This window comes from Octopus sinensis, linkage group LG27 (genome assembly GCF_006345805.1).
Source record: "Octopus sinensis linkage group LG27, ASM634580v1, whole genome shotgun sequence".
Taxonomy (NCBI): Eukaryota; Metazoa; Mollusca; class Cephalopoda; order Octopoda; family Octopodidae; genus Octopus; species Octopus sinensis.
This window is the reverse complement of record NC_043023.1, coordinates 17170888-17193125: the sequence shown is the minus strand read 5'-3', so window position 1 is coordinate 17193125 and position 22238 is coordinate 17170888. Positions and strand designations below refer to the sequence as shown.

At 41.5% G+C, this 22238-nt stretch overlaps 1 protein-coding gene across 1 annotated transcript; it reads left to right on the top strand.

Annotated features, from left to right (window-relative positions):
- Positions 1-17543, top strand: LOC118768098. Its single transcript, XM_036513910.1, has 4 exons — positions 1-99; positions 12911-13243; positions 15790-15881; positions 17472-17543. Exons 1-4 carry the CDS (start codon positions 87-89, stop codon positions 17541-17543), a joined length of 510 nt encoding a protein of 169 aa, XP_036369803.1. The 5' UTR covers positions 1-86.
- The last annotated feature ends 4695 nt before the right edge of the window (positions 17544-22238 follow it).

The window sequence follows — 22238 nt, the reverse complement described above, 5'->3', positions numbered from 1 at the left end:
TGTTTGCAGTGGGACACGTCTTGTTGGTCGATTTTGCAACTAAAAGTGAAGTTTACTTAACAACCCTTAACAACCCTGTAACAGTCATGAACCTTAAAGGTAAGTGAATTAATGACGTTAACAATGAAATGAGAGATAATTACTGAAATTGTTTTTATAATTCTATGATATAAAATACTGTAGCTGACTTGTGCTTTTATTACACTCGGTTTACCATTTTCATTTTCCACTTCCAATAAGAATGGAAAGGATGGAGATGGATTTGTAGAAATCATGGATCGACTGATCAACTATCCTTTCTACTCTGTCTTGAAACTTAACGTTCTGATTTCGAATTCTGCCGTTATTTAGGATTTAATGTAGATAGACAGATTTAAAATAAAGAAATAGATATGAAAATAGGGTAATGAGTCTTAGGATAGTGATTAGCGAGCTGTTGAATATTAAAATAAATAACACTGGGCAAATTTTTCTTGTCTGGTGCCTGGAATATTTCAATGAATTCCAAGTGATTTTGCCTGCTAAATTCAAAACTTACTCCAGTTTTTCTTTATCAGGTCTGGTTTTCTGACTAGACCTGATAGAGTAAGTATTTTATTCATACAAGAGGCATATAATATGAATCAATAAAGAGAGATTATTACTAAAATTGTTTTTATAATTCTATTATATAAAATACTGTAGCTGACTCGTGCTTTCGTTACATTCGGTTTACTATTATCATTTCTCATTTCCAAAAAGAATGGAAAGGACAGGGGTAGATTTGTAGAAATCATGAATCGACTGATAAACTATCTTTAGTATTCAGTCATGAAACTTTACATTTTGACTTCGAATCCCGCTGGGATTTAGGATTTAATTTGGATAGATTTCAAATAAATGAATTGAAATATAAATAGGGTAATGATTCCTAGGGTAATAATTACGGTGCTGTTGAATAACAAATATAACTTTAGGTATTTCATTTAATAAAAATAATTATTAAAAAATTATAGGCGTAGGAGTGGCTGTGTGGTAAGTAGCTTGCTTACCAGCCTCATGGTTCCGGGTTCAATCCCACTGCGTGACACCTTGGGCAAGTGTCTTCTGCTATAGCCTCGGGCCGACTAAAGCCTTGTGAGTGGATTTGGTAGACGGAAACTGAAAGAAGCCCGTCGTATATATGTATATATATATATATATATATATATATATATATATATATATATGTGTGTGTGTGTGTTTGTGTGTGTATGTTTGTCCCACCAACATCGCTTGACAACCGATGCTGGTGTGTTTACGTCCCCGTAACTTAGCGGTTCGGCAAAAGAGACCGATAGAATAAGTACTAGGCTTACAAAAAATAAGTCCTGGGGTCGATTTGCTCGGTAAAGGCGGTGCTCCAGCATGGCCGCAGTCAAATGACTGAATCAAGTAAAAGAGTAAAAGAAAGACTTTTCTGATTTCTCTCAGAAAGGTCTCAAGCGACTTAGTCTGTTCATTTCACCTTAAATCTCCAAACGGATGTTTCTCTTGCTTTCACTTTCACTTTCTCTCTTTTTACAATTTCTTCTAAACTTATGAACGACCTTTTCATTCCTTTAATGATCTAAATCCACATCCCTGTCTACAATTCTTTCCTCATTCATTGACTCAATCTTTTTTCGTATTTCTCAACGTATTCAAGATGGTTATTCTTGAACGCTTTAAAACATATGACATATGAGGTGGTGGTTAAAGTTGATAAAAATAACAGCTAATCAGGCCTTAAATCGTGCACCAAAATATATTTTCTCTCGTTTTTGGTAAATCGGATGAATTTCCGTGAATAGAATATAGATTCGCCAAAATTATTTTTAAATTCCCCATAATGAAAAAAAACGTTATGAGGGGTTATATATATGTATGTGTGTGCATGTGTGTGTGTGTGTATGCGCGCGTGTCTGTCTGTATACTGTATATATATATATATATATAATATATATATATATATATATATATATATATATATATATATATATAATTATATATATATATATATATATAGATATATATATATATATATATTATATATATATATATATATTATATGTCGCGTTAAAGATGGTAAAGAGAGTTGCGCTATCACACAGCCTTGCTTCACTCCTGTGGTGACTTTAAAGGCTTAGAACTGCCTCCGTCTGTCTGGACTCTGGCGTGCATATTGTCGTGGAGGAGTTTGAGGATCCGGATGAATTTATCTGGGCATCCATACTGGGTTGAATATCCCAGAGGAGCTCTCGCGAGACACGATAAATGGCTTTGGATAGGTCGATAAAGGCCAAGTAGAGCGGTTGGTGTTGCTCACGACATTTTTCTTGTAGTTGTCGCAGCGTGAAGATCATGTCGGTTGTACTTCGTGATGGGCTAAAGCCGGTCTGTGTCTCAGGAAGGATCCTCTCTGACAGCGTTCTGAGGCGGTTGTTCAGGATGCGTGCAAGAATCTTTCCAGCAGTTTCCAATAAGGAAATACCCCGGTAATTTCCACACTCAGAACGATCGCCCTTTCCTTTGTAAATGGTAATGATGTTGGCATCCCTGAAGTCGGATGGTACAACTTCATTTGTCCAGATTTTGACCAAGAGTTGGTGGAGCTGGTGTTGGACAAAATCACCTCCCGTTTGTAGATCTCAGCTGGGATTCCGTCAGGACCCGCGGCTTTGTTGTTCTTCATCGCTTGTGATGCAATTTTGACCTCTTCGAGGGATGGAATCGAGCGAGAGAGTAATCTTTGGCCTCTTTAGGAATCATGTCAAGTATCCTTTTGTCGATGGTAGCCTTGTGATTGAGGAGGTCATCGAAGTATTCTCTCCATCTGTCTCCTATTTCGGTGTTGCTTTTCAGGATGGTTGCTCCGTCTTGACTCTTCAGAGGAGCCTGTCCATGTGTGGAAGGTCCGTATATTTCTTTCGTGGCTTTGAAGAACCCTCTGGTGTCGTTTACATCTGCTAACTTCTGGATTTCACGAGATTTGTGTCTCCACCACTGGTTCTTCAGGTTGCGGGTTGTCCTTTCAACTGCGGATTTGCACTTTTTCAAAGACTCTCGTTTAGTGGCAGACTTTGGATCATTCTGTGAGCTGATGAAAGCTTTCCGTTTTTGGTCGATCAGTTCTTTGAGAGCTTCATCATTGTCGTCGAACCAATCCTGGTGTTTCCTTTTCTTGCGACCGATGGTTTCTTCGCAAGCGGTGATGATGGTTTCTTTCAGCTGGTTCCAATTTTCTTCGACGAGATGGTTTGGAGTCTTATTTTTAAGATTGACCAGTAGCGCTGCTGGAAAGCAACACGAGTTTTGGGTTTTGCAATGCTTCGATGTTGAATTTCCTTACTCTGCTTTCCTTGCTGTGATATTTCACTTTTGGTCGGAGTTTGATTTTCATGGCGGAGGCGATGAGGCGATGATCTGTCCAGCACTCATCTGCTCCAGTGGCGGCTCTGGTGAGTAACACATCTTGCTGGTCTCGGGATCTCACGATGGTATAGTCGATGAGATGCCATTGTTTAGATCTTGGATGCTGCCATGAGACCTTATATCGATTCTTCTGGCGAAAAAGGGTGTTGGTTATCACCAGGTTATGTTCAGCACATTTGGTGAGCAGCAGAGTTCCATTGGCATTGACTTTTCCCACTCCTTCCTTTCCGATGGTTCCTGTCCAGAGTTCACGATCTTTCCCAACTCTGGCATTGAATCTCCCAGGAGAATGGTCTTGTCGTCCATTGGGACGGTAGAGAGAATGCTAACGAGCTGGCTGTAAAACTCTTCCTTGACTAAATCCTCCGCGTCAAAGGTGGGAGCATACGCGCTGATGATAGTTGCGTGCTGACTTTCAACAAGCTGGATTCGGAGGGTCATGAGTCGTGCGGACATTCCGATGGGCTGCTCTGTCAGTTTGGATAGGATGGTGTTTCGTATTGCAAAACCCACACCATGGATCCGTTGATGGTCGGGATCGTAACCTTTCCAGAAAAAGGTGTATTGACCGCCTTCTTCTCTCAGCCGGCCTTCTCCGGCTCTCCGGGTTTCACTGAGAGCTACGATGTCAAAATTGAATCGATGGAATTCCCGGGCGATGATTGCAGTTCGCCTTTCGGGTCTGTCTGAGTTGGTGTTATCTATGAGAGTCCTGACATTCCAGGTTCCGAATTTCAGCGTTGCGTATCTTGATCTTGATTTTCGACCGCATAATGGACGCGGTTTTCCAGACAGGATTGGGGAGAAGCAGACTATGTTTAGGGCACCTTTTCTAGCCCCTTCTCAATTCAGGGTGAGCAGAGTGGATCCTAAACAGGGCTGCTCAGTCGTGGATACTGCTGCTGAACATCTTCCCTGCTTCTTCCGAAAGATAGAGCGACTGAATCATGTAACCACCGCATCCGTGCCGGTTCTGCACTAGGAGCCTCCAGCCTTCACGAGCCAGCTCCCGTCATCCATCGCCGATCGCCGAAAGTCTTGGAAAGAATAAGAAGAGTGGTGGCGAAGACGCCTGTGCATGAAATTGTTTAACGTGTGCTTGAGGTCGCACGCCCAGTAAAGCACACGTAAACTTGACAGACCACCAACATGACCCAATGGCAAGGTAAACCGAGACGATTGGAGTCGATGGTCTGCTGCAGCCTTCGTCCGCCTTCACAGCCATTGAGTTGTTAAGGCAACTTCATCCGCCTGTTCCACCGTTGAGGACTTGATGACTGTCAGAGCCCCGTTTGCCGCTAACACAGCTGGCTTGCTCGCGTTGCCCAGTCTGCACCACGTGGAGGAGGGGTTGAACTTTTGAAGAGTGTTGCACATCATACGAGATGACCTTCCACCTGGCATCAAGATCTCGTACAGAATGGACGGCAAGCTTTTCAACCTCGCTCCCCTCAAAAGTACGTCAAAGACAATGGCACGAAGCTTGCTAGAGTTCCAATATGCCGACGACAACAGTGTAGCAGCTCACAGAGAGGATCACCTCCAACAGATCCTAAATGCTTTTCATCATGCATATACTAAAATTGGACTGAGCATCAACATCAAGAAGACTCACTTACTCTACCAACCTCCTCCCAATGCCCGTGTTGACAACCCGCCATCGATTCAACTCGAAGGAATTCCACTGGAAAATGTGAACCACTTTTGCTACCTTGGGAGCCATCTGTCAGCAAAGGTAGACCTCAGAGATGAAATCCAACACCGTCTGAAGTGTGCAGGAACAGCTTTCGGCAAGCTTCGAACAAGAGTTTTTGCTGATCGGGACATCCGAGCCGAAACCAAACTCATGGTGTACAGGGCAGTCATTATTCCAACCCTCCTTTACGCATCCGAAACTTGGACCCCGTATAGTCACCACCTGAAAACGCTCGAGAAATTTCACCAACGCTGTCTTCGGAAGATCCTCAACATCAGCTGGAAAGATAGAAGAACTAACGTCAGCGTGCGACAAGAAGCAAAAATGACCAGCATCGAAACCTATGTCATCAAAGGCCAACTAAGATGGAGCGGCCACGTGGTGAGAATGACTGACGAACGACTTCCCAAACAGATCTTCTACTCCCAACTCAAAGACGGCAAGCGTACAAAAGGAGGCCAGAAGAAACGCTACAAGGACTCCCTGAAAACGAACCTCAAAAAGTGTGACATTGACTTCACTAACTGGGAGGAAACGGCAAAAAACAGACCACTCTGGAAAACCACCATCCATGAGGGAACGGCGGCTTTCGAGTCGAAAAGGTCCGCAGAGCTGGAGGAGAAAAGACGACGACGGAAGGAGCGCCAACAACAACCACGTGCGACACTCCCTTCCGGCACTAGATGTCCGCACTGCGACCGATCTTTCCGAGCAAGAATTGGTCTCATCAGTCACCTGCGGACTCACCAGTAGATTTGCGTGAAGACCATCATCCTCGACCTTGAGGGATTGCCATCGATATATATGTGCATATATTTTATATATATATATAATATATATATATAGAAATGAGGGTGAGAAATTAGACATTAATTTAATTAGATCTATAGCGGATCTATTTTTAGCATAAGTGTGTCCACATACTGGTTTCCCTCTAATATGTATATGTCTAAATATATATATAAATATATATTATATATATATATATATATATATATATTATATATATTATATATAATATTATATATATATATTAATATATATATATACATATATATATATATGTAGATAGATAGAGAGATAGAGATAGATATAGATATATATAAGCACACACAACACACACACGCATATATATATATATTATAAATCTGAAATGCGAAAAGTTTGTTTGTTTGTCTGGTTTTGGCATTGAGAACGGGTTAAAGGCCACTAGATTCCGTCGGATTGACTCCAAAATTTACAAGGACATGTAAAAGGTGTCGTTGCTATGGCCAAAAACGCACTTTGACAAGTCTACTCTCATTCTTTTATGTATCTGTCTTCCTCCGTCACTCACTCTCTTTCCTCCCTTCCCATCACTTTCTATATATAACGTCATTTAACAGCGTCTAACTCCCCTTCACTTTATAACGTCGTCAAACAGCGTTCTATATCTCCCACTCCCCGCCTTCAACAGCGCTTTCACATTCTCTCTCTCTCTCTACGTCTGTTTGCATTCATAGACAGAATTATCTTCGCCACAACAACCACACAATCATGAGAACAAATATTATGAATCAGATGTTGATTGCGTTAATTTATATATGTGTGTGTGTGTTCTATATATAAATATGTATATTAAACATTTTAATACTTTTTGATAGTTATATATATATTTTTTTAAATTATAAATATAAAAAATAATTTTAATTTTAAATTTAAATAATTTAAATTTCTAAATTTTTTTTTTATATATTTTGCATATTATATTTTATTTTTATGTTTTCGTTTATGTTTTTCACTGTTTGATTTGCCTAATAGTGGTTTTATCTCTAATTTAATTTATATATATGTATATATATATAATTTGAATACATTCGTATATATAATGCGTACACACACACACACGCATATATATATATAATGCGTATATATATATATATATATATATATATATATATATATATATATTATATATATATATAATGTGTGCATTATGTGGTCGGTTGTGCTGAAAATATGCACACCTATGTTAAAAGTGCTGGCGAATTTGCATGGAAACTATTTTTTTTCCTCAAATGAAAGACGTGACTTCTAGCACAAAATTCCTCATCTTATAAAATGTGACCCGAGTAGACCCGAATGAAATCGGGTTATATTAACCAAAATGTGAAAAGAGGTCTAAATGGGGCTTGAAGGGGATTAAAATTTACAGGAGCGGGTGTTTAGGAATTCTCTGTTAAATGAAGCTAAAAAATTTGCGCCAGCCTTTAAATCGTCAATGTGTTGCCGTCCATGATGAAGAAGTTTTGAATGCTTGCCATGGTGAGTCTACTGTCGTGAGAAAGAATCACTTCAAAGCTTGATGTTTAGGAATTTTCTCTTACATCAAGTTCAAAATTTTATGCCAGCCGTTAAACTGCCACTATGTTACTGTCCGTCGTTGAGAAATACCAGCCATGGTGACTCTACTATCCTCACATTCTATCCTTTCAAACATTGATTTCCAATTTTTTTTTATTTTTATTCAGCTCGCAAGTTCGTCTGTCCCTTTTAAATGTTAGTGTTTTGCTTTCTGCCTTGAAGCAGACCTTTCCGTTGTCACTGCCTGATATTTATGATTGATCTTTCAAACTACTTTCTTTCTCAATTTACTCAAATTTGTTGTTTATAAATGGGAGAGAGATAGATAGATAAAGATAGAGAATAAGAGAACGCTAGGGAGAGTCCGAGAGAAAGGAAGAGTAAGAGAGTGGGAAAGGGAGAGAGAAAGGAGAGAGAAACAAAGAGGGAGAATCATCATCATCATCATCATCGTTTAACGGCCGTTTTCCGTGCTAGCGCGGGTTGGACAGTTTGACCGGGTTCTGGGAAGCCAGGAGGCTGCACCAGGCTCCAGTCTGATCTGGCAGTGTTTCTACAGCTGGATGCCCTTCCTAACGCCACCACTCCGTGATTTTAATGGGTGCTTTTTTTGCTCTGTCTAAGTTCCTGTAACATAGCAGTTCGGCAAATAGGTCGGAAGGAAAGTGGCATTCTCGAGGATGAGAAATACTGGAGTCGGTCTGTTGGACTAATCACGTCACTGTGGTGCTCCAGCTCGGCCGTAGTTCAATGACTGAAAGAAGGAAGCAATGATCAATAAAATCTATTTAGTATACAATAATGAAGTGGTTTAAGGTATGTGTCCAGGGAGGTAACTCTCAATATAAGAAAATATATATTTGAGAGTAGCTTCCCTTAAGAAGGCGACGACGAGCGATCAATAATTTTAGAATGTGTGCGTGTGTCTATGTACGTATGTATGTATGTATGTATGTGTGTATGTATGTATGTATATATGTATGTGAGGCAGGCAATGTTTAGGGCTAGAAAAGGTTGCCCTAAACATAGCCTGCCTCACCTCACCCTGGTCAGCAAACCGCGGCTGGCGGGGATCCTTTCCAAGCGGTCGAAACAAAGAAAGAAGAAAACAAACAAAGGTGCTCACTTTCGCAACTTGGAACGTGAGAACTCTGCTTGAGAACACCAAAGCGGACAGACCAGAGAGACGAACTGCCCTGGTGGCCAGAGAACTGAGCCGATACAATGTCGATATTGCAGCACTGAGCGAGACCCGCCTTGCGGACAAAGGCCAGCTGACAGAGAAGGCGGCGGCTTCACTTTCTTTTGGAGTGGTCGCAGCAGCGAAGAGCGTCGTGAGGCTGGTGTTGGTTTTGCCATCAAGTCAGTACACATGCGGAAACTGGAAAGCCCCCCCTTCCCCCCGAGGGTATCAACGATCGGCTGATGAAGATGCAGCTCTCACTTGGAAACAAGACTAGTGCGACCATCATCAGTGCTTACGCCCCCACCATGACCAACCCTGAAGAAGTTAAGGACAGGTTCTATGAGGAACTCGACTCCCTCATCACGTCAGCCCAGCCTGGGAAGCTCATCCTCCTTGGGGATTTTAACGCCCGTGTCGGGACTGGCCACCAAGCTTGGCATCGCGTACTGGGAAAGCAAGGAATCGGAAAGTGCAACAACAACGGGAAGCTCCTCCTGCGTGCGTGTGCCTCTCATGATCTTACCATCGCCAACACCTTGTTCCGTCTGCCAACACGCAACAAGACATCATGGATGCATCCACGCTCCAAACACTGGCATCTGATAGATTACGTCATCGTCAGGGCGAAAGACAGGCGGGACGTGAGACTGGTCAAAGCCATGTGCGGAGCTGATTGCTGGACGGCCCATCGCCTCATCATTTCCAGGATGGATTTCTACATCCGACCTAAGAGAAGACCACAGGGTCAGAAAGTGACGAGGAAGCTTAACATCACGAAATTAAAGAACCAGCTGACTGCACAAGATCTCCAGTCACGTATGGACAGCAAGCTGTTGGACATTCGGAATGACCAGTCCAGCATCGATGAGCAGTGGGAATCATTCAGGGACACGGTTCATTCCATCGCCCTTGAAACTCTAGGCCAAGTTACGAGGAACCACCAGGACTGGTTCGACGAAAACGACCAGGAAATCCAAAAGCTCCTGGAAGAGAAACGCCGTCTGCTGCGGGCTCACCAAAATGACACCACCTGCACGGCAAAGAAGGCTGCTTTCAACAACATTCGCAGCACAGTCCAGGCAAAACTCCGCCTCATGCAAGACGCATGGTTAAGCGCCAAGGCGGATGAGATTCAGGGATACGCAGACAAACACGACACCAAGAAATTCTACGAGGCGCTGAAAGCTGTCTATGGACCGCAGTTCTCCTTTGGATCAACCCCCCTGCTCAGCTCGGATGGAACCTCACTCCTGACTAACAAAAAGCTGATCCTGGAGAGATGGGCGGAGCATTTCAACATCGTGCTCAACCGACCAGCCCAGATCAACGAGGAAGCCATCGCACGACTCCCCCAGGTGCCGACAAACCACGAGCTGGCTTTTCCCCCTGCAGTCGAGGAAGTGAGCAGAGTCATCAAAAAATGTCCACCGGCAAAGCTCCAGGCTCTGACGCCATCCCTGCAGAGATGTTCAAGTCGGGCGGCCCCACCATGATCAGTCAGCTCACCAGCCTGTTCCAGTCGATGTGGGACAGGGAACAACTCTCTCAAGATTTCCGGGACGCAACAATCGTCCACATTTATAAGCGGAAAGGAGATCGGCGGTCCTGCGACAACCACCGAGGAATCTCCCTCTTGTCCATAGCAGGCAAGATCCTGGCCCGAGTCCTGCTTGACCGCCTTCTGGAACACTTGGAGCAAGGCCTTCTCCCTGAGAGCCAGTGTGGCTTCCGCGCGGGTCGAGGGACCACTGACATGATATTCGCCGCCCGCCAGCTCCAGGAGAAATGCATGGAGCAGCACCTTGACCTCTGCATGACCTTTGTTGACCTCACCAAGGCTTTTGATACAGTCAGTCGGGAGGGACTATGGAAGGTCATGGGAAAATTTGGTTGCCCCAGCAAATTTATTGCAATTGTCCGCCAGTTCCACGACGGAATGACAGCCAAAGTCCTTGAAGACGGCAACTCATCTGAAGCCTTCCAGATGACCAACGGAGTCAGGCAGGGCTGTGTCCTGGCCCCAACACTGTTCAGCATCATGTTCTCCGCAATGCTGTCCGACGCCTTTAGGGACTGCAAGTCCGGTATCGACATCAAGTACAGGACAGACGGGAAACTTTTCAACTCCAGAAGATTGCAGGCTGTCACAAAGGTGAGGGAGACAGTCGTCAGAGACTTTCTCTTTGCTGACGATTGCGCCCTTAATGCAATCGATGAGCAGGAGATGCAGCTCGAGATGGACAGGTTCTCATCAGCCTGTGACAACTTCGGTCTCACCATCAGTGCCAAGAAAACCGAAGTGATGTTTCAGCCAGCCCCCGGCAAACAATACCATAAGCCTCAGATAAAGGTGAACGGACGGATCCTACGAGCGGTGGAAAACTTCACCTACCTGGGCAGCACTCTCTCCTGCAATGCCAACATAGATGCTGAAACCATCAACAGAATCTCCAAGGCAAGCAGCGCGTTTGGGAGACTGCGAAAGAAAGTCTGGGAGCGGAGAGGAATCAGCCTCAACACCAAGCTGAAAGTCTACTGGGCAGTCGTGCTTACCACCCTACTATACGGCTGCGAGACGTGGACTGCTTACCGAAGGCATGAGTGCCAGATAAACCACTTCCACCTCAGGTGTCTTCGGAACCTCCTTCACATCCGCTGTCAGGACAAAGTCCCAGACACGGAAGTTCTGAAGCAGGCAGATCTCCCTAGCACCATCACAATCATGCGCAAGGCCCAGCTGAGATGGGCGGGCCACGTCTCCCGCATGTCCGACACTCGCATCCCAAAACAGCTCTTCTACGGGGAACTCAGCCAGGGCAAACGTAAAGTCGGAGGGCAGAAGAAGCGCTTCAAGGACAGTCTCAAGGTCTCTCTCAAAGACTTCTCCATCGGCACAGAGACCTGGGAGACACTTGCTGCCGACCGCTCATCCTGGCGCAGCGCAATCACCACAGGAGCAGGGACAGCCGAGGAGGGACGGATTCAGTCAGCAGAGCAGAAACGCCAGATGCGGAAAGCCAGAGCCGCCTGCACCGGTAGCACGGCCCCTACCCACTTCTGCCCCACCTGTGGGAGGGGCTTCCTTGCCCGGATTGGCCTCACCAGCCACCTCCGGTCTCATGACGGCAGTTCCACCAAATGATGTCAGTGGTCATCATCGAACCCGAAGAACGAACATTATTATTATTATTATATGTATGTATGTATGTAGGTAGGTACATGCACATCTCTATACCGTGCATGTATACTAACATCGCTCCTTTACTCATGTGAGACATGGAACCTTTATAAACGTCATGCAAGTGTTCTTGAACGCTTTCATCAGAGATGTCTGAGACACATTCTGAATGTTGGCTGGACCTTAAAAACTGCAGGCACACTGGTCTTGAGGAAAGCTGATGTCCAGAGGATTGAGGCGACGATGCACAAGCACTGGTTACGTTGGACTAGACTCCTTATTAGAATGAAGGATAGCAGGATCCCTAAACAGATGCTATACGGGGAATTTGTGAGCGGAAAAAGGCTGTGATTTAATGATTGTGTCAAGTCCTCATTAAAGGCTTGTGATATGCAGGAGAGCAATGCCTGTCATGTCCACAGATGGAAGTAGGTTAAGGAAGGGGTCGACACTTTTGAGAGAGCATGTATTCAGCATGAAGGACTTAAGCGTGCTGCTCGAAAACGCATGGCTGATGTACTGAATTGGGAAAGCTTGGTTTGAAATATTTTGCAGTCGTGAATGAATGTCAAGAGCAGAACTCATTAACCACCAACGGAGCTGCAAATGCAAACTATAAGTTAGTCCTAGAGTGCATAATGTTCCTGAAGGTCAGCAATGGTCTTCCTCGGTCACGAGTGGACGGCCATCGTGTATCACCATGTCTATACACACAGATGTATATAAATGAATATATATATATATATTATATATATTATATATATATATATATATATATATATATATATATACTGTAATATGTATATATGAATATACTATATATATCATATATGTGTGTATATATATATGTATAAATATGTATATACATATATACATGTATATATGTATATAAACGTGTATATATACGTATATAGATGTATATATATATATATATGTGTATGTATATATATATATATATATATATATATATAATATATTATATATATATATATATATATATATATATGTATATATATATGTTTGGATATATGTATTTATGTATGCATGTATTTATATATACTTGTATATTTTTCAGGAATGGAGACAACAATTCAGTACCATTCGATTCTTCTTCTGCTGCCAGCTTTGACACTTTTGCTTTTCGTGACTCTTGTAACTGCCGGAGAACCAACGTATAGAGATGGTCTCTTCGAACAAACCACAGCATCAAAATGCTTAATTGATCAGAATAAAACTACAAAAACCGCGTCATCTCGTTTAGAATGTGCAAGTCTGTGTATTTCACGCGATGAGTGTGAATATTTTAGCTATTGTAATGGCCCGTGTTATATGCATCGATCGCTTTACAACGAAGAAATTAAAGATCAGGATTGCACATGTTCATCGTATATTTTACTTTCCGGAAACAGTATGTAAATCACAATTTTATGGCATATTTTTTCTGTACTATATTTTCATCATTATCCCAATTGTTTTACAAACGCGCGCACACACACACACACACACACACACACACACACACACACACACACACACACGCACACACACACAAACACACACAAACACACAGACACACACACACATTTATATATGTATTCTATCACTCTATTATTTGTTCCAGTCATTTGACTGCGGCCATGCTGGAGTCCCGCCTTTAGTCGAGCAAATCGACCCCAGGACTTATTCTTTGTAAGCCTAGTACTTATTCTATCGGTCTCTTTTGCCGAACTCCTAAGTTACGGGGACGTGAATACACCAGCATCGATTATCGTGTGATGTTAGTGGCACAAACACAAACACACACACACACACACACTCACACACACATATATATATACGACGGGCTTCTTTCAGTTTCCATCCACCAAATACACTAACAAGGCTTTGGTCGGCCCGATGTTATAGTAGAAAACGCTTGCTCAAGGTGCCACGCAGAGGGACTGAACCTGGAACCATGTGGCTGGTAAGCAAGCTACGTACCACACAGCCACTCCTGCGGCTATATATGTATGTATGTAAGTATATCATTATTCAGTTTATTTCAGGATTTCCTGCCAATAGAGAATGAACCGGTTTCTAACCTAAATCCAGGCTCTTTCACTGGAATTGCAACATCAACAACAGGGTATTTTTGTTTGTAAGTTTGAATGTATGTTATGTATGTATTTATCTATGCGCAGATTTGTATGTTTTATGTATGTATGCTCGCAAAGAAACGAACAAGGGACAACAATCAATGCAAGCTAACAAACTGTCCCATCCGTGACATAGATTTATGCCAACAGGTAAATGTTGTGTATAGAATACAATGTAACAAATGCAACAATTTCTATGTGGGTAGCACAACAAAACCGTTACACGTCCGCATCAAAGAGCATCTTAACACGATAGCCTCCTCCTTCTGAAAAGATGCCGGAACACCGACAAAAGCATAACAGTCACAATTGAGGCCAGTGAAAGAAATGTGGGTAATTTAAGAATTAAGGAAGCTATACTCACACGTAGACTCATACACGAGACATTGCCGACCTCACGCACTTAGTGCTCTCATAATCAGTATATTCAAGAAAGGAGATAGAAAAGCTTATGGAAACCATCGTGTAATCTCGCTACTTATTATTTTAGGAAAGATCTTTGCTCCAATACCCTTGAACGACCTCCACGTCGTCGCAGAAAGAATCCTTCCAGAATCCCAGTGTGTTTTCCGAGCATTACTTGGAACCATAGACACGATCTGCGCCAGACAATTCCAAAGCAAGTATCGAGAACAACAAAACCGCATTTTCCTTATCCTTTATGATCTGCAAAATGTTTTTGATAGAGTACCAAGACCAGCCATATGGACGGCCCTTGATCAATTTCTTCTTCTCTCTGATCATACGATGGCATGACTGGGCGTTTCCTTCCTCGTGATGGACTCTCAGAAGAATTCCCAATTACATCTGGATTGAAACAAGTTTGCGTACCCGCTACTATGCTTTACTCCTTATACCTTGCTGCAATGATCTATGAACTTGCCTCGGATCAGCTGGGAAAGGACATCAGATATCGTTTTGATGAAAGACTCTTCAGCTTGGTGAGGTTTCGGTCAAAGAATCTTACCAGTTCCAAGCGAATCTCAGAACTTCACTTCGTCGATGGCAACGTGGTCATTCGGTCACTCAAGCTTAGAACTGCAACAATCTGTCAGTTATTTCACCATTGCGTATCAACGTTTTGAGCTCACTGTAAATTCTCACTGTAAATTCTTCGCCTAATCAATCTCGAATTCTGCCCTTCTGGACTTTAGCATCATAATTTCGGGCACACCACTGGAACGAGTTAATCACTTTGCATGCCTTAGAAGTGTGCTTTCCACCAAACACAATCCTGAGCGAGATGTGGAACGAGGAATCGGACCGGTTCACTCAGCTTTCTTTGAAATAAATAAATGTCTTTCCTGAAAAATCCTGGAAACTTCTGGAATGCACCTCCTTTTTCTTTAAAATCCTATTGGTGTCACAAAAAGATTACACAGATATTACCGTCATCAGTTGAGGCTCGAGCGTCTGCTAAATTAAATGCGCCTAAGCGTAAGCGGCTCTTATCAATGGGAGAAATCCAGTCGTAAATAGATGATTTAAACAGCGATGAAGAAGTGCTTTTCTTATTTTCTTTCATCATCAAATGAAGCAGGTGATGTTGAAAATGAAGTTTTTGATAATACAGAAAAAAATAATGCTTTAACTAGCTCTTGGATGGAAAAAGTGCATCGATTCTGCTCCATTTGTTTAAGACCAACAATTATTTTAGTTTTTGTGCTTAATTTAATGAAGATAAATATAAAAAATAGCCTTATGAAAAAGAGATTTTTTCGATTATTGTCCGTTTGTCACAGACATTCATGTAACACTTTCACGCCGTTTTAGGGTTAACATCTTGTTTGTATACTTACATTTTTTATTGCTGATCCAGGTACAAGCTGGCAGAAAGTATTTGAGATGACCCCAAACTCATTTATGAAAAGCCCTATTTATTTGTACTGGGAAGACATGCCTATTGAAAAGGTAATGAATTTTTAGAATTTCAAGATGATTCTCATTGAATAACCAATCTACATATTTGTTGCTGTTTTACAATAATTACTAGTGTTTTCTTTTAAATGTTTAATTTCAGTTTCTGATGTTTGTTTCATTTTTAAAATCTATCTTTTTTGTTAGCAAGTTTTTTTGGCGGGTTTCACGATAGAACTAGATCCAGACTAATTTTCCTTCTAAATTCCAATGGAATATTGTGCAGCGTTTTCATTTGGCGGCAAGAGTGTTGCTATAAAATATACACGACGCATAGAAACCTATTCCTCTCGTATTTATTTCTCCTTTTTTTTCTTGGGGACTAAGGTCCGGCCTTTTATTTAGATTTTCATCATTTTCGCCGGGTATCGGTTTGTATGTTTCTGTTTTTCGTGACATTTACACACGTGAGTTTCAGCGATTTTTCTACAACAAATTCAAAGCACATATTCCTCGAATAAGAACTTGGAGTGAATGATAAGGATTTTAACTTAATTGTCTGGCCCTTTTTTTGTGATTGCTTCAAGGGTTGGTTTAGTTTTGATACGGAACGTGTTTCGATGGCCGTATTTACACATGGAGTGAGAACGTTGGTTTCTGTAAACATTTGTAATACATTATTTATATGTGCCTAGCAAACACCTTTCCGCAGCAGCTGAACTCCTCATCTACTATTCCTTTACCGTTTCCTTTCTCATTGTCCATTTCCGGTTCAAGTCCATTTCGTTTTTCTTTCCGTTCCTATTTGATCCTTTATTCTCCCCTCGTGGTCCGGGATCATGTGGGCATGATTTCCCCATGCTTTTTTGTTTCAATTTTACCCCTGGTCGGGCTGCAAGCCCATTTGATCCTTCGTTACGCTGTCGTACTGTCAAGCGTCTCTCCGCTTTGTCATCCCTCTTTCTGGATTGTCAGCAAGTCCTTCCCTGCAGTCAGTATCTGAGGGAATTCAACCGTGTTTCGTGGTCTGCTACCACAACAGCTCCTTTATAGTATCCAGTTAGCTCAAGACATCATCAGGCGGAACCACGTCCGGTTTTGGCCCCTACTCCTCTACCGTTTTGACGTGGCGGGTCCCTCCTCTTTCGGGGGTGCCTTCAGCTCTGGTGTTGGGTTCATGTCTTCTTTCTTCTTCTTTCTTCTGTTCCCTGGCCTCTTCGATGTATCGTCAGCGAGTGTCAGCGGGCGACTGTCTTGCATTTTGAAAGGAAGAGGTGAAATGATGAAATTTAGGTCGAAATTTGTGAATATGTAGATGGGGTGGCAAAAATAAGAATGCTTTTCCCTCGAGATGAACTTCAGAATAGGGTATAAAGTGACACTCCACCAGGGCCAAAGGAACATGATGGACATACCAACATGAGTAGCTACTCTGGCCAGAAACTACTATCCCTCTGACATCCGTTCCACACTTCCATGAAAAATGCTGTTCAAATGTCCCGCTTCTTGACATGACGTCACTTCCCTTTTACTTCCGGTCCTGATGTCGCCCTTCATTCCTCCACAGAATATCAATGTGACATTGTTGATGGGAGATTGATTCTTGTTGTTTTTACCTTTTGTTTTTGTCCCGGATTTTGTCAGGGTCTTCTACTTCCCACAGATGCAACGAAACTTTTTACAAAGACTCCGAAATCCCGACTCATTAGTTATTAATCCGATTCTCTGTCTCATAAATCCAAACTCTTTCTCGCCATCTTAATCTTCCACTTCATTCGCTACTTTGTATTTCATCCTCTCACTTTCACTCCCTCCCTCCGTCTCCTCCTTTTTCACAACTTCTCTAATCTTTTTCTCTTTTACTCTGAAACTCTCTCACACTCTTCCTCCACGTTTCTTTATATCTCCTTCTCACCCTCCTACTCTCTTCCTATATCACAACCCAGTCCCCTTTCTCTTACCTCCCTTATTCTTTTAGATTCTTTACTGATCCGAGTCAACTTTCTGTTTTCAGGTGAAATTTCAGTTGAGCGGAACAATTCTAAATCGCACGTTTATTTTCAACGGCACGGAGACGACTTCTACATCGTGGTTCAAAACAATAAAGTCATTTCAGGTCCAACTATCGCTTATTCACATTTAACAATATTTACGTTCAATAACAAGTATGTATAAATTATCTTCTTACTCATTATTAACATCTTTAATGATTTAAGATAATAAAAATAATGATTTCTCTCATAGGTACAGAATCACGTATTTTAAGGCAAAGGTGAATTCGATTTTATTACTTACTTTATTGCTATTATTTTACCGACCCTAAAATAATGGAAGGCAGGTATGGCTTTGGTAGAATTTCCGCTGAAAATCTTAAGGGACGAAACTATCGCAAGGTATATTGCTTGGCACTTCACCGGTTCTCACACTCACCCAGTTCATAGTTGTAGTACTAGTAGCAGAGGTGGTAGTGGTGGCAGCGATGATAGTAGTAGTAGTAGTAGTAGTAGTAGTAGTAGTAGTAGTAGTAGTAGTAGTAGTAGTAGTAGTAGTATAAATAGTAGTAGTAGTAGTAGTAGTAGTAGTAGTAGTAGTAGTAGTCCAGTCTACTATAGGCACAAGACCTGCAGTTTGGGGTAAGGGGGGATTGTTTATTGCTTAATTGGTACTTAATTGGTAATTAATTATTTCATCGACCTCCGAAAGGATAAAATTAATCTCGGAGGAATTTGAACTCAGAACGTAAAGACGAGCAAATTGTTGCTAAGCATTTTGTCCGGAGTGCTAACAATTCTGCCTGCTCGCCGCCTCCTAGTAATAATAATAATAATAATAATAATAATAATAATAATATAATAACTAATACAGGCAGAGTGAACCTTTCATAAGTAAAAAAAAAAGGGAAAACTATGCCCGGAGATAAAACTATCAACAAAAAAAATACAGATGAATACAGATCTGCTAGCCTTAAAAACCTGCGCTACGAACAATGTTTACGTGCAGAGAATCCTAAACTGACAGATCCATCTCCTAATATAAGAATGGAAGCTCGTTATGCTTCAATGTCAACAAAACAACCTACAATCCGCGATGGTCGGCGAGCGGACTACAAAATACCACGTACCCGAAAATTGAACCAAAGTCTGATTGAAAAATCAGCTACTGGATCAAATCTTCCCGACACACAGGAGCTGGACGTACCCCGCAACTGGAATATTCCAACAGATGGCCATCCATGCTCGTCACCAAACACTCAAAAGAAAAAGAAGGAAAAATGGACTAGGGAAGATAATAAAGAAGTTCTTGCGGCCTTCTACCATGCCATATATTTCCCCACAGATAAATCGAACACTATACAAACCTACATAAACTAGAGACAGAAACACCCTGAAGTAAGACCCTACATAGACAGTAACAAACTTGCCAACGTCAGAAGAAACATAAAAAAAAATTACTGACTGAAGTAGAGGTTGATCAAATTAGACAAGCAGTAACGGATAGAATGAACGAAGCTGCAGCTAAAGAAGATAATACAGAGGAAATAATTATAGACCAGCTCAGAGCTAATAAAAACGAAGTAAGGATTGAAAGAGTTAGTATAAGTGATAGGCAAAGTGAAATACTCCCTGAACCAAATATAAACACTAAGACAGATGAACATCAAATAGATGAAGAAAGTCACACAAATATTGACCGACAGAACTACATGAGCTAAAAAGTCAAATCATGATTGAATGGCTGAAAATTAAAGAAACCAGTATGGATAAACGTGATACACTCCCTAAAATCCGCAACTCTAACCAAAACATGAAAATAATTGGTAAAACCCTGCTTGCACTTAAGGATATAATTTCAGCTAATGATGTTGATATCACAGATCTCAACCACCTATACTATGCATCCGCGAAAATCTCAACGATCCTATGTGGTGTAAAGATTAGAAAACGGCAACAGTCCCACAAAAAGCCTTCTTGGCAAGAGCGTTTGCAACAACAAATTAAACTATTTAGATCTGACATTGAATATTTGAAAAACCTTAAGGTTCATAAGACTGCCAAACCTACAAAAACCCAAAAACTAATGAAAAAATATATGAAAACTATACTTGATATTGATGCCACCATAGAAACCATCAAGCAAAAGGTATCTGCAAAAGCTGCCCGCATAGCGAGGTATGAAAAGCGTGTTAGATTCTTCAGGGACAACAACATGTTCAAAAATAACCGCGAAAATTTTTGCAGGAATATAGGAAAAACAACAGTTACTGTAAAGTCTGTACCATCAAAAGAAGAAGTGCAGGGATTTTGGAATAAAATTTGGGCAGAAGAAAAAACACACAGCGAAAAGGCCCCCTGGATTGATAGAATATCTAAAGAACTGGACTCCTTAGAAGAGCAAAAGTGGGAGGGTGTCAAGGTAGAAGATATAAGATCTGCTCTCAGGAGGTCAAGCAAATGGAAGTCTCCAGGAAAGGATAAAATCCCTAACTTTTGGTTGAATGCCTTCCCAGAGAGCCATGAACTGCTAACATAACTTTACAATGATGTTTTGCAACACCCTAGTAGGATGCCTCCTTGGCTAGTTAATGGGTTAACATTCCTGCTTCCAAAAAGTGAAGAAACAAATGAACAAAAAACTATAGACCCATAACCTGCTTAACAACTATGTATAAAACACTAACATCTGTCCTGACGGAATACACCTATAGTTTTTTGACAGACAGCAGCATATTGCCTAATGAACAGAAAATGTAAACGTGGATCCTACGGTTGTAAAGATCAACTACTCATCAATAAGATGATCTTAGAAGATTGTCACAACGACACAAAAACTTATCAATAGCCTGGATAGACTATAAAAGGCTTTTGATAGCCTACCACATAGCTGGATTAAGAAATGCCTAGAAATGTATAAGATAGCACTGCTCTGCGAAACTTTTTGTCTGTAAGTATGAGATCATGGAGAACCACACTAACTTTGAACAGTGACAATGAATCTCTAAATGCTGGTGATGTAAAAGTTTCATGTGGCATTTTCCAGGGTGACTCACTATCACCACTCCTCTTCTGTTTAGCCTTAATGCCTCTCTCAAAACTGCTCAATGACGCGCAGTACGGATATAAAATGTTTGATAAAAATATAAATCATCTCATTTACATGGATGATTTAAAGCTCTTTGCAAAAAATGACCAACAACTCAAGGGCTTACTAGCGATTGTCAAACAATTCAGTGATGACATCAGAATGCAATTTGGCCTCGATAAGTGTGCAAAAGCTACTTTTATCAAAGGAAAAATGACAGAAACATCTAACGTTAACCTTGACCAGCAGAATGTCATAAAAGACCCAGCAGAGAACTACAAGTATCTAGGGGTAATTGAAGGAGAAGGAATAAGGCATTCAGAGATGAAGGAAAGGATCAGGAGAGAATGTTTTCGCAGAGTAAGAGCAATACTCAAGACAGAGCTGAATGCGAGAAACAGGATCAAAGCGATCAATGCATTAGCCATACCAGTTGTGACTTACAGTTTCAATGTCGTTAACTGGTCAATTACTGAAATATGTCAGCTCGACAGAAAAATATGAAAACTGTTGACAATGCATAGAATGCACCACCCTAAGGCAGATACAGAAAGACTCTATCTGCCAAGAAAAGAGGGAGGCCGTGGACTTTTACAACTGGCAATAACAATGAAGATTGCTACAATTGGCCTAGACACCTACCTGAAAAATTCTGAGGACTGGATGTTAAAACTTGTCTCAAAACATGAAAACAAGAAAGCATCATACTCAGTAACAAAACAGGCAAAGGAATATCTAAGTGAATTCCGAATACAACAAATTTCGGAATTAGAGATAGACATACAAGAAACAGGCACAGAAAAAGCTAAGCGCATGAAAACCCGTGCTAAATCTGCGGCCTTAGATATTCTGAATGATAAATGGCAAGAAAAACCTCTCAATGGCAAATACCCAAAGAGAGCAAATAATGCAGATGTTGACAAAGCCCTGACACATCAATGGCTAATGGCCTCTGGCTTAAAATCTGAAACAGAGGGGTTTATCATAGCAGCTCAAGATCAATGCCTACCAACAAGAAACTACCAGGCCAACATATTAAAGATCAGAAGCAGTCCAACGTGTCGTGTATGCCAGCAACAAAATGAAACCATTGATCATGTGGTCTCCAAGTGCAATCTCCTAGCCCCTACAGAGTATCTCAACAGGCACGATAGAGCTGCACAATATATTCACTGGGTAATCTGCAAAAACCTGGATTTGCCCCATGAAAAAAACTGGTGGGAACACAAACCACCCCCAGTGCTTGAAAATGACCACATCTCACTCCTCTGGAACTTCACCATTCAAACTGAAAGAAAGATAGATGCAAATAGGCCAGACATCATATTGAAA

Bases quoted from the DNA above. Each gene is read 5' to 3' on its own strand.
- LOC118768098 (XM_036513910.1), top strand. The intron at 13,244-15,789 runs GTATGTAAATCA...TTGCTGATCCAG, and splicing joins TATTTTACTTTCCGGAAACA to GTACAAGCTGGCAGAAAGTA. The intron at 15,882-17,471 runs GTAATGAATTTT...GGATTTTGTCAG, and splicing joins AAGACATGCCTATTGAAAAG to GGTCTTCTACTTCCCACAGA.